This window comes from Mauremys reevesii, linkage group 7 (genome assembly GCF_016161935.1).
Source record: "Mauremys reevesii isolate NIE-2019 linkage group 7, ASM1616193v1, whole genome shotgun sequence".
NCBI classification, from domain to species: domain Eukaryota; kingdom Metazoa; phylum Chordata; order Testudines; family Geoemydidae; genus Mauremys; species Mauremys reevesii.
Genome location: NC_052629.1, coordinates 94,703,137 through 94,718,157, shown reverse-complemented (window position 1 = coordinate 94,718,157; position 15,021 = coordinate 94,703,137). Strand labels below are relative to the sequence as shown.

General features: G+C 58.9%; 1 protein-coding gene across 2 annotated transcripts; it reads right to left on the bottom strand.

Moving 5' to 3' along the window:
* Window positions 1-665: 665 nt before the first annotated feature.
* On the bottom strand, window positions 666-14,618 carry LOC120409470 (inositol-trisphosphate 3-kinase B-like). 2 transcript variants are annotated; one of them, XM_039547607.1, is made up of 8 exons: window positions 14,506-14,618; window positions 10,262-11,041; window positions 6,796-6,880; window positions 6,323-6,536; window positions 5,842-6,046; window positions 5,279-5,380; window positions 4,854-4,925; window positions 666-4,476 (listed from the first exon to the last, which is right to left on the bottom strand). In XM_039547607.1, the coding sequence occupies exons 2-8, from the start codon at window positions 10,706-10,708 to the stop codon at window positions 4,237-4,239; spliced, it is 1,365 nt and encodes a 454-aa protein (XP_039403541.1). In that variant the 5' UTR covers window positions 10,709-11,041; window positions 14,506-14,618; the 3' UTR covers window positions 666-4,236. The 2 variants fall into 2 exon arrangements, with proteins under 2 accessions (XP_039403541.1, XP_039403543.1); XM_039547609.1 differs by having other exon boundaries at window positions 10,262-10,364; window positions 14,506-14,614.
* Window positions 14,619-15,021: the final 403 nt, after the last annotated feature.

Genomic DNA, 15,021 nt, shown 5'->3' with positions numbered 1-15,021 from the left:
GGGTCCTATCTTGCCTTTGCCTCTGGCAGGGGGGAGCTCTGCATTGAGGGGCAGGGCCCATGCTGTGGGAGAGAGTCAGCTTCCTGGGGAAGCCAGGGATGAACGGAAGGGGGGTGCCCCATAGTTCTGTCAGTGCATGAAGGTGACTGAGGGAGAACGGGGGGGCCCTGCACCTTCCCTTTCACCCGCCTGAACAGTCCAGCACTAGCAGCAAAGAATCCTGTGGCACCTTATAGACTAACAGACGTGTTGCAGCATGAGCTTTCGTGGGTGAATACCCACTTCTTCGGATCCAGCACTAGAACCTTCTTCCCCTTGTCTGTGTAATACTGAGCTTCAGCCGCCAGGGGGAGCAGCAGTGTTCTGTGCTGTGGGCCTTGGCTGGATGGTGGCTTTGGGGCTGGATTACGCCCCCCCCCCCCCCCCAGCAGGTGGCAGGCTGGCACAGTGGAGGTGGCTGCTGCTCTGGGTTGGTGCTGGGGGGGGGGCGGGGGTTTGGACATGGTGGGAGTAGGTAAGGGGGCCATGCACCCTCTAGCATCTTTCCTAGCTCAAGCCAAGGCCCCAGTTCAGCACATGGGCATGGAGAAACCAACACCCCCACTTTAGAAATCCGGGTCTGCCCTTTGTGGGTGCTTCAGCTCCCAGGCCCCACTCCTGCTCCCTACAGTGGGGGTAAGAAACTGCAGCTGTGTCATAGCCTCTAACCTGCCCTTGGTTAAGGGTGATTCCCCTCTCCTGGTCTCCGGGTTTCAGAGTGTAACACACACATTCCCATTCCATGGGTGTGTATGTACAGGGCCAGCTTTAGGCCAGTTCCCATGAATCGGGCTCTGCGCCTAAGAGGGCCCCACAAGGTAAAGCCCCAGAAGACAACTGCTGCCGAGGAAGGACCCTCCGCCGAAGTGCTGCCTGAAACCGCAACAACCAATTGAGCTGCCACCGAATTGCTGCCGCTATCTGCGGCAGCAGCTCAATCGCTGCCGCTGTCTTCGGACACATTTCAGCAGTAGCTCTTTCGAATTGGGCCCTGCCCGTCCTAAAGCCGGCCCTGGATGTACTGAGTGTCCTGTTCAATAAATCAAGGGTGGGAGGGGTCAGCCCTGTGTCATGGTTGGTTTAGGAAAGAGACTGTGAAGGGGTAACTGCATCATGGTTGATAACATACTTGGGGCTGGGAGGTGAGCACCCTGGGGTGAACCCCCTACTCTGGCATAGGAGCTTGGGAAGTGCCTGCCCCTCTCTGCCTATAGTGCTCACCAGCACTGCTGGAGGGCTGAGGATAAATCCTGGAAAGATGGCAAGGGGCCCAGATACTCCAGGGAGTAGGGGGAGGGTGGATAGGGTCTCTGGTTGGCATTAGCCAGGAGCCCAGACAAGATGCCCAGTTAGGGTCCTTTCTAGTCCCAGAAATCCTTGTGCTCCTTTCTCTGTGGTCTTTGTCTCAGTGGAAGCAACTTCCCTTTCCAGGCAGGGACCTTTAAGCCAGGAGGCAGCCTGAGGAAAAGGGCCCCTGGGCTGGGAAAAGCAGGCTTGAGCCTGAAGGGAGCAAGTTTTTAGCAGTGGAAGCTTAGATGGTTTGGGTAGATATGGTGGGGGGGCACGGCAGGTGGAGCATGCCCGGGGGGAGCTGTGTCTCCCTGGCCTGTCCCAGCCATGCAGGGGCAGGTTGATGGCTGCAGGTGCCTGTGTGCACAGCTCTGGAATGAGCTGGTTTCCCTGGGTTTTTTTTCTCTCCCCAACCTGTAACCTTGGCATCAACAGTCTCCATGGCAACACAGCCTGTGATTGCCACCCTCCCCCATGCAGCTCTAACGGTGGAGGAGGGGCGGGGGGCCAGCTCTGGGGCGTTGTCATCAACAGGGGCAGGCACCAGCCCCAAGAGCAGGGCCCCCCTGCCAGCCCCAGGGCAGAGGGGGGAGAGAACAGCACTTGGTTAAGGAAGCAGAAGTGGGGCTAGAAGCCAGGAATCCTGGCTCTGCTGCTCTAACCACTAGACCCCTGCCCCCATCAGGCATAGAGGTGCAGGAGTCCTGGCTCCCCAGCTCCTGCAGGGAGGGAGCCCTTGGCTGCTTTCCCCCTTCCCATCCCTGTCCCCTTCCCAGCTGCCCTGGGGCAACTGCTGGCACGGCCCTGGGCCTGGGTTTGTTTGTGCCTTGGTACCCATGGTGACGGGGTGGGGAACCCTCTGGAATGTTAGCCAGCCCTGACCACAACATGCCTGTGGGGAACCCCACATGCGCACACACACAGCAGCACTTCAGGGGAATCCTCACACACAAAGGGGCCCAACCCCCATCCTGCCACACTGACTCTCCTGCTGTACTGTGCTAGGGGGCCCCCAGCACCCATCCTGCATGTGGTGGGCTAGTGCATGTAGACAGGTGCACCCCTTCAATGTCTGTGGGTGTGAGAGAGACATGGAGCTGTTTGTCCTGGGGGGTGAGGGGTGATAGACACTTGCAAGGGGAGTGGAGCTCGGTGGCTGAGGGACAGCACGTGGGGCTGAGATAAGATTGAGATATGTGGCTGCGGTAGGGAGCTGGGTGGCTGACAAGTGGAGTTGAGTCTGTTGAAGTGCAATTTGTGGTGTGTGTGCGCGTGTGCACACAAGCATCCCTGTGCAAACGAGAGGGTAGGGAAAGTGATTGTGTATTCCCCCCCCCCCACTCTGTGCCCACAGCTGTTGCCAACATTAGAACCCAGGAGTCCTGACTCCCAACCCCCTTGTGTGCTAACCCCTGGACCCTACCCCTTCTCCTTGCACAAATGTGCACACACACCCCTTCCCCAGAACAGCTGGGCTCAGATTTACCACCTGTTCATGAAATGTCCCCCCACCATTCCCCCTCAGCCAGGGCCCTCAGGTGCCTCTACACAGGGAGGGGAAAGCAGGGGCTGAAAGGCTGCTGCTGGGTTAAGATACACTAAGGTTTTATTAAGGGGATGATGCAGCGAGCTGGGCTTGAGGGTTGTAACCTCCACAGATGGGGCCACCTCCCCCCTGTGCCACCATCTTTTCCTGGTCATTATGATCCTGCATCACAGCACCTCAGGTGTGGGGATGTGCCAGTCCTGCTCCCAAGGGCTCCCGGCACTTTCTGTGGGGGGGCCAACTCTAGCCCCTGGGGTAAGGTGACCGGCACCTGCTTGGCTGGACTGACACCTCATTAATTCCCCTCCATGGGGGGGTGACCCCTCCTGTTGTGCCTGAAGAAGCAACATGGGGAAAACTAGCGTCCCTCCCTCCCACCCCCGTTCTAGAATCACAGAACTTGCTGGGGCTTAAATTTAAACCCTGCCCTAATTTCTGATCCCGTGAAACTGGAGCAGCACCAGCTCCTCCAAGCTAACTGGCTGGGGCTTTAATTGTTCCAGTTTTTCTTGGCCAAATTCCACCTCCACCCCACCCCTTTTTGTTTGTCCACCTCCCCTCTCCCCCTCCCAGCATGAGGAGCAGCCACCTGTGGTGGGGCACGCAGACTGTTTGTACAAGGGGGACCCCTTGCCTGGTGCTGAGAGAGCCACCTCTGGGGTGGGGCATGGGAGCTGTTTATCTGCACACTGCATAACATGTTGTTTTGTATCCAGTTCAAGCTTCAGCAGAGGGGGCTAGTAAAGGCTGCTCAGGGCGGCGTAGCCTCAGGGCTGCCTGGGGCAGCGAGGCGCTGTCATCTTGATTTCACAGCAGAGAATCTCCTTCCCATTTCAGGTGCCCAAGGGGGTTTTAGACTCCCTCCCCCAATTTGGGTAACCAGATCCGGGGCCAACGCTGCCTGGTGCTTGTTGGCAATTGCTACTAAAGGTCACCCCAGGCTGTGGCTATTGGTAGAAGCAGGGCCAATCTGGGCCCTGACCCCACTGCCTGTCCCCTCCTGATGCTGACTGTTAGGAGTTAGTAGCATGAATCCGGGCTGTGGAACCCTTCTGCCTGAGAGCCGGGTCCCAGATTTCAGAGGCTGGGCTGATGGATATACTGCACCCTGAGTGTGGTGGTGTCTCCTGGGGTGTCCTATGGAGGAAAGACCCACTGAGCCCTGCCCCACCGGGGGAGGCTCCATCAATGCCAGCAAAGATGCACTGGGGTCCTGGGGAGCCCCACACAGCTCCCCCACAACGGCCCTAGAGAGGAGGCAGGTGAGTCACGTCCAGAGGAGGTCTCACAGGGTCCCACAACGTAAGGCTCAGGGCGAGAGCAGCTCTGGGGCTTCCACGGAGGAGGTGGCTGCCCGGTCCTCAGGGAGCACTGGGGGCTGGCATCTCCTCTGGCCCCAGCCTACGCTGCGCAGCCTGCAGGGTTTGGGTGAGGTGGTGCAGGCCGATCAGGTAGCCGTCCTCGTGGCTGCCGCGGGTCCATGGCACATCGTGGCGCAGGGCCAGCTGGGGCGGTGCCGGCAGTGTCTTGCCGAAGTCGATCATCCACACATTGGCCCGGCCCTGGCGGTCATGGATGAAGAGCAGTGAGCTCCCAATGACCTGTGGGGAGAGATCAGGGGCATTTATAGCTAGGGGGCACCAGCTTTGTTACAGCCCCAGGGAGGTGGGGAATGGGAAACAGGGCATTTCCCCTCTAGGGAGCATCAGCTTCAATCCAGCCCCAGGGCCAGGGTGCTGGCTGACGTGAGGGATCCCTTTCCCCTCTTGGAGGTGCAGGCTCATAGCTTGGGGGGGTTGTCACCTTATTAGGGGGGTGAGTTTGGCCTCACACCCCTCTGCTGTACGGGGGGGCTGCTTTTCCCTCCTCCCTCTCTTTGCCGAACCTGTTCCTTTGCCCTGCACCTGGTGCTGTGGGCCCTCTCAGACTGTGCTGGGAGAGGGGGAAGTCCTGGATGCCTGGGTTCCCCTAGACTCACCTCATGGGTGCGGAAGAAGGCTGATTCGAGCAGTGCGCTCCGCATGCTCTCCAGGCGGCTCTGGTAGGCTCTCTGTAAGGTAAAGGTGGGGGGAAGCGGTCAGAGGGTACCCAAGAGAGGGGGGTGTCTCTGCTCTGTGGGGCAGAGGGGCATGGAGCAGGGCAGACAACCAAGCTGCCTCTCCCCACCTGAGGGCAAGTCCAGTATAGCATGACCACACTGCCCCATGGCCCCGTGCTTTAGCCCCAGCCCTCTGTGAGCTAGCCCCACAACTCAGCTGAAATTCCCCGATTGCTCTCCAAATACCACCAGCCAGCCTTGTATCACCCACTGCCCCTCCCTGTCCTCCCCGCTCCCGCAGTGCCATGAAGTGGGTGGCAGGGGCCCAGGCAGTGACCCCATGGGACCTGGTGCCCCTCCCTTACCAAGATGCTCCCCTGTCTCTTGGTGAAAATCAGGAAGGTGTCGATGATCTGCTCCTGGGTCCGGGTCTGTTTGAAATCCTTCTGCACAGCTCCCCCCTCTATCTGTGAGACACACAGCAGGGTTCAGGCAGACAGGCAGCCCCGGGGAGACTTCCCCGTACAGCAGCCATCCAGTGAGAATATGCAACTGCCTTGGGAGTTGATACAGGGCCCCCTCACCTGGTGTGGAGATGCAGCCACCTCTAGGGTGGGGCACAGGGGCTGTTTATGCAGGGCCCCTTCACCTGGTGCTGAGATGCAGCCACCTCTGAGGTGGGGCACAGGGGCTATTGATGCATGGATCTCTTGCCCAGTGCTGAGATGCAGCTTCCTCTGGGGTGGGGCTGTTTATACAGGGAGCTGCAGCCTGGAGCAGAGCCCCGTAGAGCTGTAAAAGCAGCAAAGAATCCTGTGGCACCTTATAGACTAACAGACGTTTTGGAGCATGAGCTTTCGTGGGTGAATACCCACTTCGTCGGATGCAAGCCTGTAGAGCTGGGAGCCCCTATTTCCCTTTCACTCACTGTCACGCCCTCAATGCGGAAGCCCAAGGAGGCGGTGGAGCTGATGTGCTCGCGCCATTGCATGTAGCGGGGCTTGGTGACCGCCCTCTGGCTGTGCTCCTCGGCCGTAGCAGCGCTTGGATCCACCTTCACCATCTTCTGGTACATATCCTTGCGTGGGGTCGGCTTCAGCAGGGCCTTGGTCAGCTCTTCCTCCAGGTACGTCCTATGGGCAAAGGCAGAGGGGGTGGGAATGGGACGTGGAGGCCTTTTGCTTCTAGGGGGTGCCAGCTTCAATTTGGTCCCACGGCAGGGGGGCAGGAAAGGGACATGGGGCCTTTTGCCTCTAGGGGGAACCGCCTCCGATGTGGCTACAGAGTGGAGTTCCAGCTGGCTCAGGTGGGGAATGGCACAGAGGCCCGTTCTCCTCTAGGGGGCATCGGTTCCACTCTCCAGTGGCAGGGGGTTCCACAGGCATATGTCCCCCATTCGCTGCACTGACCTCACCCCCATCTTGCAGTCCATGATGCTGGGTGCGTCAAGGCCACGCAGCAGATCGTCCATCTGGATGTAGTGCTCGCCGTCCTTCACCACCACACCGTGGTAGGCAGGCACGTAGGGCCGCAGTGCGTCACCCATCAGCGCCTCCAGGCAGGTGTTCTCCACGGTGCTGAACTTCTTCAGGATCTGGCCCCCCTCACTAGGCTTGAAGTTACCTAAGGAAAGGGGTGGGAGTAATGAGGGCCAGGCAGGAACCCTGGCATCCTGGGGCTAGTTGGGAACAAATGGGTGTGGGGCAATACCTCGTGGCAGGGAATTCCCCTGGCCAATGATGCTGCCACACTGAGAGACAGTGGCAGGGAATTCCCCAGGCCACCTGGACATCCAAGCCACCATAAAATGGGCTGAGAACCCAGCAATTCTCATTCTGCAGTAGGGACCTGGCCTGGAGTGCCCCCCGAAACCCCTTCTCACCTTCATGCCCTGCCAGCTGCACCCAGGAGCTGTGACGCCGCAGGGACCAGTGCACCATGGTGAAAAATGTCTTCCATGACTTGGTCTAAAGGGAAAGAAGGCAATTGTCAGCATGGCAAGGGATTGTCCCCCCAGTATATTTCCCTCCCCTCTGAAAGCGAGACTCTCATCCTAGCCTCCTAACACATAAGCAGCCCCTGAGCCACACCCCAGAGGTAGCTACATCTCAGCACTGGGTGAAAGATCCCTATTTAAACAGCCCCTGTGCCCCATCACAGAGATGGTTACAGCTCAGCACCAGGGGAAGGATCACTGTAAGAGCTAATCTACAGCAGCAGTGCTTTAATGTGGCTTGTGTGGTCGTGGCACAGCGCTGGGAGACAGCTCTCCCAGTGCTCTTAAAAAACCACCTCCACAAGGGGCATAGCTCCCACCACTGGTGCACTGTCTACACTGGCGCTTTGCAGTGATGAAACTCGCTGCGCTCAGGGGGGTGTTTTTTCACACCCCTGTGCAAGAAAGTTGCAGCGCTGTAAATTGCCAGTGTAGATCAGCCCTAAGTCCCTGCACCCCACCTCAGAGGTGGCTGCATCTCGGCAGTGGGCGAGGGAGCTCTATATAAACAGCCCTTGTGCGCCATCCGAAAGGCGTCTGCATCTCCAGCTTGCGGTGTCCCCAGGCGAGGCAGTCCCTGCCTCAGCCTCATTGTTGTGTGAGCTGCCTGGCGCTGAGTCACTCCGGTGCTGGGGCTCAACCGTCCTTCCTGCCACCGGAGCCGGCTGCAGCCGCCTTACTAAAATGCGCATGGGGGTCAGGGAGGGGCTGGTGCTTGCATGAGGGATGGTGCACGCTTCGGGGAGCAGGTGTGCTCCCATCTCCCACACAGGGCTGGGCAGTTTCCCGTAGTGCTGGGGGGCTAGGGTGAAGGGCTGGTTGGATTTCAAAGGGGAAGGTGCAGCTCTGCCAAGGAGGTGGAGGGGCTGTTTCCTGGATGTGTGTGTGTTCACAAACATGCTTGAGCGACTCCAATCTCAGCTCAGCAACCTTGGCAGGCCTAGGCCCACAGGAAGGGAGCTCCCAGCTGCCTCTCACGCATGCACCCAACTACACATGCTGCAGGCAGAGTGGGTCTGGTGTGTTCACGCATTGCACAGCCTGGTGTGATGCACTGCTACACACACACACAAACTGCAGGAGGGCTGAGCTGGGCATCATGCCCTGTTGCTCACACTGGCATGCTGTGCACACACTACAGAGCCCTGGAGCCAAGGCCCCCTGCAGTGATGCAAACCTGCATGCTGGATGCAAACGAACCCCTAGAAAGCCCCTGAGCTAGGTATGGAGCAATACTGCATATGAATACATGCTTTGCAGAGACACAACCAGGGGCAATGCATTCTCTCTCTCTCTCTCTCTCTCACACACACACACACACACACACGCGCGCGCGCAACGCAATGCATTGCTGCTCTCTCTCACACACACTTTGCAAGTGCCATGCACTGATCCCAGCCTTGAAGCTTGGCTGCAGTGCCCTGCAGGGAGAGCTTGCACTAGGCACACTTATGCAATCTTGTGGGTGCCCTGTGCCCTCCAGGCACGGCGCTGGCCCTGCTCCAAGCAGCACCCGCTCCCAACCGGTTTGCAGGCTGCAGAGGAAACCCAAGGCCTGGCACCCACCCAAAAGAACTCACTTTTTCCACAACAGTCGGCTCCAGCCAGCCCCTGGTTCTGTCAGGAGTCATATTAACCCTTCAGGGGGTGGGGGAAGCTGGGAAGGAGTGGGGCGGGGGTAGATTCTGGAAGCAGAGGAGGCAGGTGTCCTGGGGAGCACAGGACAGGCGGGGAGCAGGGAAGGTTCCTGGGGGCAGGGGAGGTGGGAGGCATGAGACATGGGGAGCACAGGGAAACCCAGCGGGGGGGGGGAGGAGGGAGATGGGGGACTTTCCAATCCTGTCCTCACCCAGCAGGTCCCTGGGGAATTCATCTATCCAAATCTGAGTGTCCAGAGTGGGTGGGGCTGAGCTGGGTGCTGGTGGGGGAGGGGTATAGGAAGGGGACATGGATCCCCCTCTACACCCACCCCCCACTTCCTTCCCTGACACGCCAAGAGAAAGGTTGGAGCCAGGATGCGCCCTCATATCCCTCCCCTACCCCTGCGCCGGGGGGGGGAGGGCGGGAGGATGGAGCCTAGAGACCCCTGCTCTTCCCCATTCCCCACCCCCCCAGGCCAGGGCAATGGGGGTTTGTGGTAGCAGATGCAAGGGGAGTATTGACTTTCCAGGTGCCTGCTCAGCCTGGGAAGGGAGTAGAGGGCTGGGGAGGGAGGTTCCCTGCCCCTCCCCCCAGCAGGCAGCTGGCACCAGCGATGCTCAAAGACAGGGACTGGCATGAGTCCAGGAGGAGGGGCAGGGAACAAAGCCCTTGGCCCCGGTGCTGGCTACAGGGGACCCCGGAGGCCTTTAAGGGCAGCCAGCACTCCCCCCACCCCCCATTAATTACTGCTTGGCCTCCGCCTCCATGGCACCAGGAGGCAGGACCCAGGCACTGATCCAGCTACCAGGGGGATGCCCTATTTCCAGCTGCTGAGCCAGCCAGCCCTCCCCCACAACAGTTTCCTGCTCTATTGTCTGATGGGAGAGGGGGGGCCATTTTCTCAGTCAGGGCTGAGGAAACCACATACAGGGAGGGGAAGTGATGTCAGAGCCCAGAGGGGAATCCTCCTGCAGATACTGAGAGACTGAGCAGGGAGAGACAGGCAACCCCCACATAACACAATGAAGGCCTGCCCCACGCCCCTCTCCTGCAACACAACACAACACAACCTGCATGCACAGCACAACCCCCATGCAACACAGCCCCTCTGTACAGCATGCACAACACAACCCCACCTCTCTGTGCAGTGCAATCACAACACCACACAAGCCCTTCCCAACACAGCCTCTGTGTAATAACTCCTCCTTGCAGCATACACAACACAGCACCACACAACATCTCTGCAGTAACCTGCACAGGCCTATCCCCAGGGGAATGGCTGTGTGTGTACGTGTGTGTAGGGGAGTGTCACTGCACCAGCAGGGTGAAGCTAATGCACCCAGGGACCTCCTCCCGCCCACGCCTGCAGCAGGGCCAACCTCATGGCCGTGGGCAGGAAAGCGTGGGAGGCACCAGAGATGCGGGGGAACGGAAAGGGGCCGCTCTTCCCACCCGCCTCTCCAGCTCCAGCCAGGCCTGAGGTGCTGGGGAGGAGGGAGTCTGAGAGTCACCTAAGGGTGCTACAAAAGCTGGTACCCCTCAATCCTGACCTGCAGCCCCCTGCTATCCCAGCCCTGGGCTCCCCCACCAGCTCTGCCAGTGCTCCTCAATCCCAATCTGTAGCCCCATACTATACCAGCCCAGTTCCCTGGTCAGACCATCACACACCAAAGGCAGCATTTAGCTCCACTCCCCGCGCCCTGTGTCTCACCTTCCTCAGCATCTTCCTCCGCCCAGGCTTCCCCTTCTCCTCTTCCTCACTGAAGACCTCATCGGACTCCTGCGAGGACTCGAAGGAGGAGCAGGTGGAGGAGCTGGAGACAGAGCGGCCGTGGCCACCACTAAGCCCACTCATGGCAAGATGCTGGAGCTTGGGGGCTTCTGGGGGACCTTCATTCCCCTTGGTCCCATGAGGAGATGGGGCCTGGACTCCTTTTGGAGAGCCATCCTCAGGAGATGCTTTTGCCCCATCCAGGGCCAGCCCCTCTCCCCCCACATCCATGGGGAGCCCTGGGCCCTGGACCAGCTCCCCTCTCCACTCGGGATCCCCCGGGGCACCCTCCTTTGCCACACAGGGAGCAGGGCAGCTCTGCCCTCCCTGAGCCAGAGCATGGGAGATGCCTTTTGGACAGGCCTTGAGGCCATTAAGCCCCTCCATGGCTGATCCCGTTCCTAGACTGTCTCCCCAGGGCACTCCAATTTGGGGTTCAGCTCAGACTGACTGCGTGTGGCATCTCCTTGCCCTGGGGAGCCTGACAGAGAGCGGGTTGGGGCGCTGCATTGCTGGAAAAGGGTGGGGTCTGCCCTGCGGGGAAAATAGCACAGAGAGGGAAGGGTTAATCTGATATGCTGGTGGGGGGGGGGGGGATGTTTGGTGGCAGCCCTTAGGAGCACCTTCCCCCTACACTCCCCCAGCCAGCCCAGCTCCAGACCTGTGATCTCTGCCTGGCATGAACCCCAGGGCCCAGAGAAAAGTGATTTCACAACGAGCCTGAAAGGGGAAGAGAGAGAACAGAAAAGAGCTGTGAGGGAATTTTCCTAACCAGCTCTGCACCCCCAGAGGCCCAGCCCATCTTGGGTAGGGTGAACAGACATCCTGATATTATCAGAACCGTTCCAATATTAGGGGCTTTTGTCTATTACTGCCCCCTCTTCCCCTCCACAGGGCCCTATTACCCCCATCCTGATTTTTCACATTTGCTATCTGGTCACCCTAATCTTGGGGATGCCAGGATCCCCCTTCTCCAGGAGATGCAGCGTTACAGACCAAGCTATGTTTCCCCATTTGGCTAGGAGAGAAACTGAGGCACAGAGCAGAGTGAGGGGGTCTGTCTCCATGATCCAGAACTCAGGAGTCCTGCTCCTAGCCTCCCCTCCACTTTAACCCACTAGACTCCACTCTCCCCCGAGAGCTGGGGAAAGAACCCAGGAATCCTGACTCCTAACTGCAGCTGGTCGCTTTTGATTCCCTATGATCTAGTGTGATTGCTTGTGATCCACTACAACTGTGATCCGTAATCTAGTACATCTAATATGATTTGTCACGATCAGTTGTGATCTATGTCAGTCAACGTTCAGCCAGTGTGTGATTTACTCCAGGATCTAGCCTGGTCTCTCAGGCTGTACTGTGATCTGCTGTGGTCTGGTCAGCTATATAGGGATTGATTGTCATCTACTCTTTTGTTCTGTTAGGACCTGTGGGAAACAATTTTGATTGGCTGAGAGCCACTGAGATTTCCTGTGATCCATTCAGATCTGCTGCAGACTTTGTGAACTGCTGAGAGCCAATGAGATTGTGATCTACTTAATGTGCTGTGAGTTCACTGACACCTGTTGACAGGGCCGGCTCCAGACCCCAGCGCGGCAAGCATGCGCGTGGGGCGGCCCTTTCCCGGGGGGGTCGGCAGATTGGGCCGGCGGACCTGCCGCAGTCATGCCTGCGGGAGGTCCACCAGAGCCGCGGGAGGACCGGACCTGCCGCAGGCATGACTGCGGACGGTTTGCTGGTCCCGCGGCTCGGCTGGACCTCCCGCAGGCATGCCTGCGGCAGCTCAAGCGGAGCCGCCGGACCTGCGAACCGTCCGCAGCTGCGGGAGGTCCAGCCGAGCCGCGCAACCAGCGGATCCTCTGCAGTCAGGCCCGCGGGAGGTCCACTGCTCCCGCGGCTCCGGGGCGCCTCCCGAGCATGACTGCTTGGGGCGGCCAAAAAGGTAGAGCCGCCCCTGCCTGTTGAGATGTGTTGTTATGTATTGTGATTTTCTGGTATCTATTGAGAATTACTGTCATATACTGTGACCTGCTGAAATGTCCCCACAGATCAGCTGAGATGGGTTGTGCTCTGCTCTGGGGTTTACTGAGATCTGCGGGATCTGTTTTTATCTGCTGTAATCTCATTGTGGTATTCTATGATCTAGTGAGATCCGATGAGATGTGCTGCAATCTTATCTTCAGGGCTTCAGCCGGTTACCTGCTGGGGTCAGGAAGGAATTTTCCCCCCACAATTCACAACCAAACAGAGGGATTCAGGGCAGTGGCAGAGGGGGTCACCTTCCTCTGAAGCATCAGAGATCAGCCACAAATGAAGAGGGGACACTGTATGGGGAGGACAGTTGGTCTGAGATGGTCCAGAGATTCCTCTGTCTTAGCTGCTTGGCTGGCAGGTCTTGCTCCCATGCTCAGGGTGTAACTGATGGCCAGATTTGGGGTTGGGAGGGAATTTCCCCAGAGGTCAGACTGGCAGGGGTGTCTTTGAGGTGTCTGCTGGGATTATCCAGCTATATCTCATCTCACCAATTCCCTGCCACCACAGGGGCCTTAGACACCGATGACACCTGGCTCTGTCCTTTTCTCTGCCTGGGGCTCAACAGTTTGGTCTTGTGAGGACTGAAATGCTTCCGTCTAACTAAGTCATTGAGCTTGACAGAGAGGTACCTGGGAGAAGTTTAATGGCCTTTGATACACAATAGGGCAGACTGGATGATCTAGTGTTATCTTACGCCCTTATTGGAACTATTATGATTTGATCTTCTGATGTGACCCATTTTGATCTGCTGGATCTACGGAGACCTGCTCATATGTGTTGGGATCTGCTGTTATCTATGGAGCTCTACCAATATGGGTAGTGATATAAGAAGATCTGCTGTGGCACACTGGGATCTACTGGGACATTCTACCTGGGGGAAGGCCTTCGATCCTTAGCTCTTTGTTAATTGAAAACTAGATCCGCACAGATCCCTGGGGAATGGACCACAGGGACCAACACTGTCCTAGGTCCAAGAAGGGGGACGAGTAGCTGGGTCCCCATGCTGGAGACAGCGGCAGCTCCAGGCTCCAGCGCTCCAAGTGCGTGCCTGGGGCGGCAAGCCATGGGGGGTGCCCTGCCGGTCCCTGCAAAGGCGCCTTCGGCAGTGTGCCTGCGGGAGGTCCATCGGTCCTGCGGATTCAGCAGCAATTTGGTGGCAGGTACGCTGAAGCCACAGGACCGGCGGATCTCCCGCAGGCAAGCCGCCGAAGGCAGCCTGACTGCCGTGCTTGGGGCGGCAAAAAAGCTAGAGCCGCCCCTGGCTGGAGAGTGGGGGAAAGCAGGGAAAAGTGGGTTAAACACCACCACCACCTCACGCCCTGCCTCTCAACAGGGTTTTCCAGCCTGGCTCCGGGCCCAGCACTCTCCCTGGCAAAGAGCCCCTGCCTGGGGCTTTTCAGAAGGGGGTTGGGAATGAGATGAACAAACTGAATCCCAGGCCAGGGTTGTGGGCACAGGGGGAGGGGAGCCTGGTGGCCTGTAGCCATAGGGCAACAGCTGGGAGGCAGGGAGGGGGACACAGGAGGGGGTGAAAGAGGCTGGGATCGCTCACTATGAGCCATGAGGCTATGCGCCCCCTGCTCTACCCACTAGACTCCTTTGTGGGGCAAAGAAGGGCATATTGTTAGGGGACGCTGTGCGTGTGCATGCAGAAAGGGGGCTGGGGGGGAGCTCTCCCTGCCCCAGAGATGCACAAAGGGATGAGGAGAGGGGGTGTCTTGCTGCCCTTCCACAATGATTCGTGTGCATGGAAAATCCCATGGGCAGCTGCAGCCATCAGTGGGTTCATTGGCCCAAGGGGGCGCTATGGGTTTGAGGGAGAGGAGGACGAGGAGGATCGGATGTGGGGACTAGAACCCAGGAGTCCTGGCTCCCAGCCTAACCGATTAGACCCCCACTCCCCTCCCGTTCCCGGGGTAGAGGTTGGGGTCCTTTCCGCCATGTGGACCAGGAAGTGCTACAGTGACCCCTAACCCCAGGGAATTCCCGCGGGTCGAGGGCGGGCGTGGATGAGGGGGGGCGGCGTCCATGCCCCATTCCGGCCCCCGGGGGGGGGCGTCCTGCTGCGGAGCAGACGGGGCATCTCCCCTCCCCCGATTTCAGCTGCCCCCACCCCGAGGACCCTCCCACCCACGCTGCGCGATGTCCCCTACCTTCCGAGCCGGGGTCCGGGCTAGTGTGGCACAGGCATCCCCGCGCAGCGAGCCTGGCCGCGGCAGGGAGAGGGCGGGGATGGCGGGGGCGGGGGAGGGAGAATGGCTGACAAATTGCCCCCGTAAAATTAGTCCTGCGCTGCCCTCTGCTGCTCAGCCGAGGGACTGACTCCGTCCAGGCCAGGGGGAGCTGCAGGAGTGAGGGAGGCTGCGCCTGGCGGGGGCGCTGGAGGGTGGCTCTAATGGGGGAGGGGGGCGGGGTCCGGACGTGGGAGGGAACCACAACGGGGCATGGATTAGAGCTGAGGAAATCCAGATCCAGCCTCAAGTGTAACAACCCACAGACAACCTGTGGAACTCTTTGCCAGGGGATGTTGTGAAGGCCAAAAAAGAACTAGATAAATTCATGGAGGATGGGTCCATCAATGGCTATTGGACAGGGATGGTGTCCGTAACCTCTGTTTGCCAGCTGGGAATCGGCGACGGGGGATGGATCACTTGATGATTTCCTGTTCT

Excerpts from the sequence above, each read along its gene's own strand:
- LOC120409470 (XM_039547607.1), bottom strand. The coding sequence starts at position 10,708 with ATGGAGGGGCTTAATGGCCTCAAGGCCTGTCCAAAAGGCATCTCCCAT. Across the intron at positions 4,926-5,278 it reads AGAGACAGGGGAGCATCTTG|AGAGCCTACCAGAGCCGCCT; the intron begins GTAAGGGAGGGG and ends TTTACCTTACAG. Across the intron at positions 4,477-4,853 it reads CCTTCTTCCGCACCCATGAG|GTCATTGGGAGCTCACTGCT; the intron begins GTGAGTCTAGGG and ends CTCTCCCCACAG.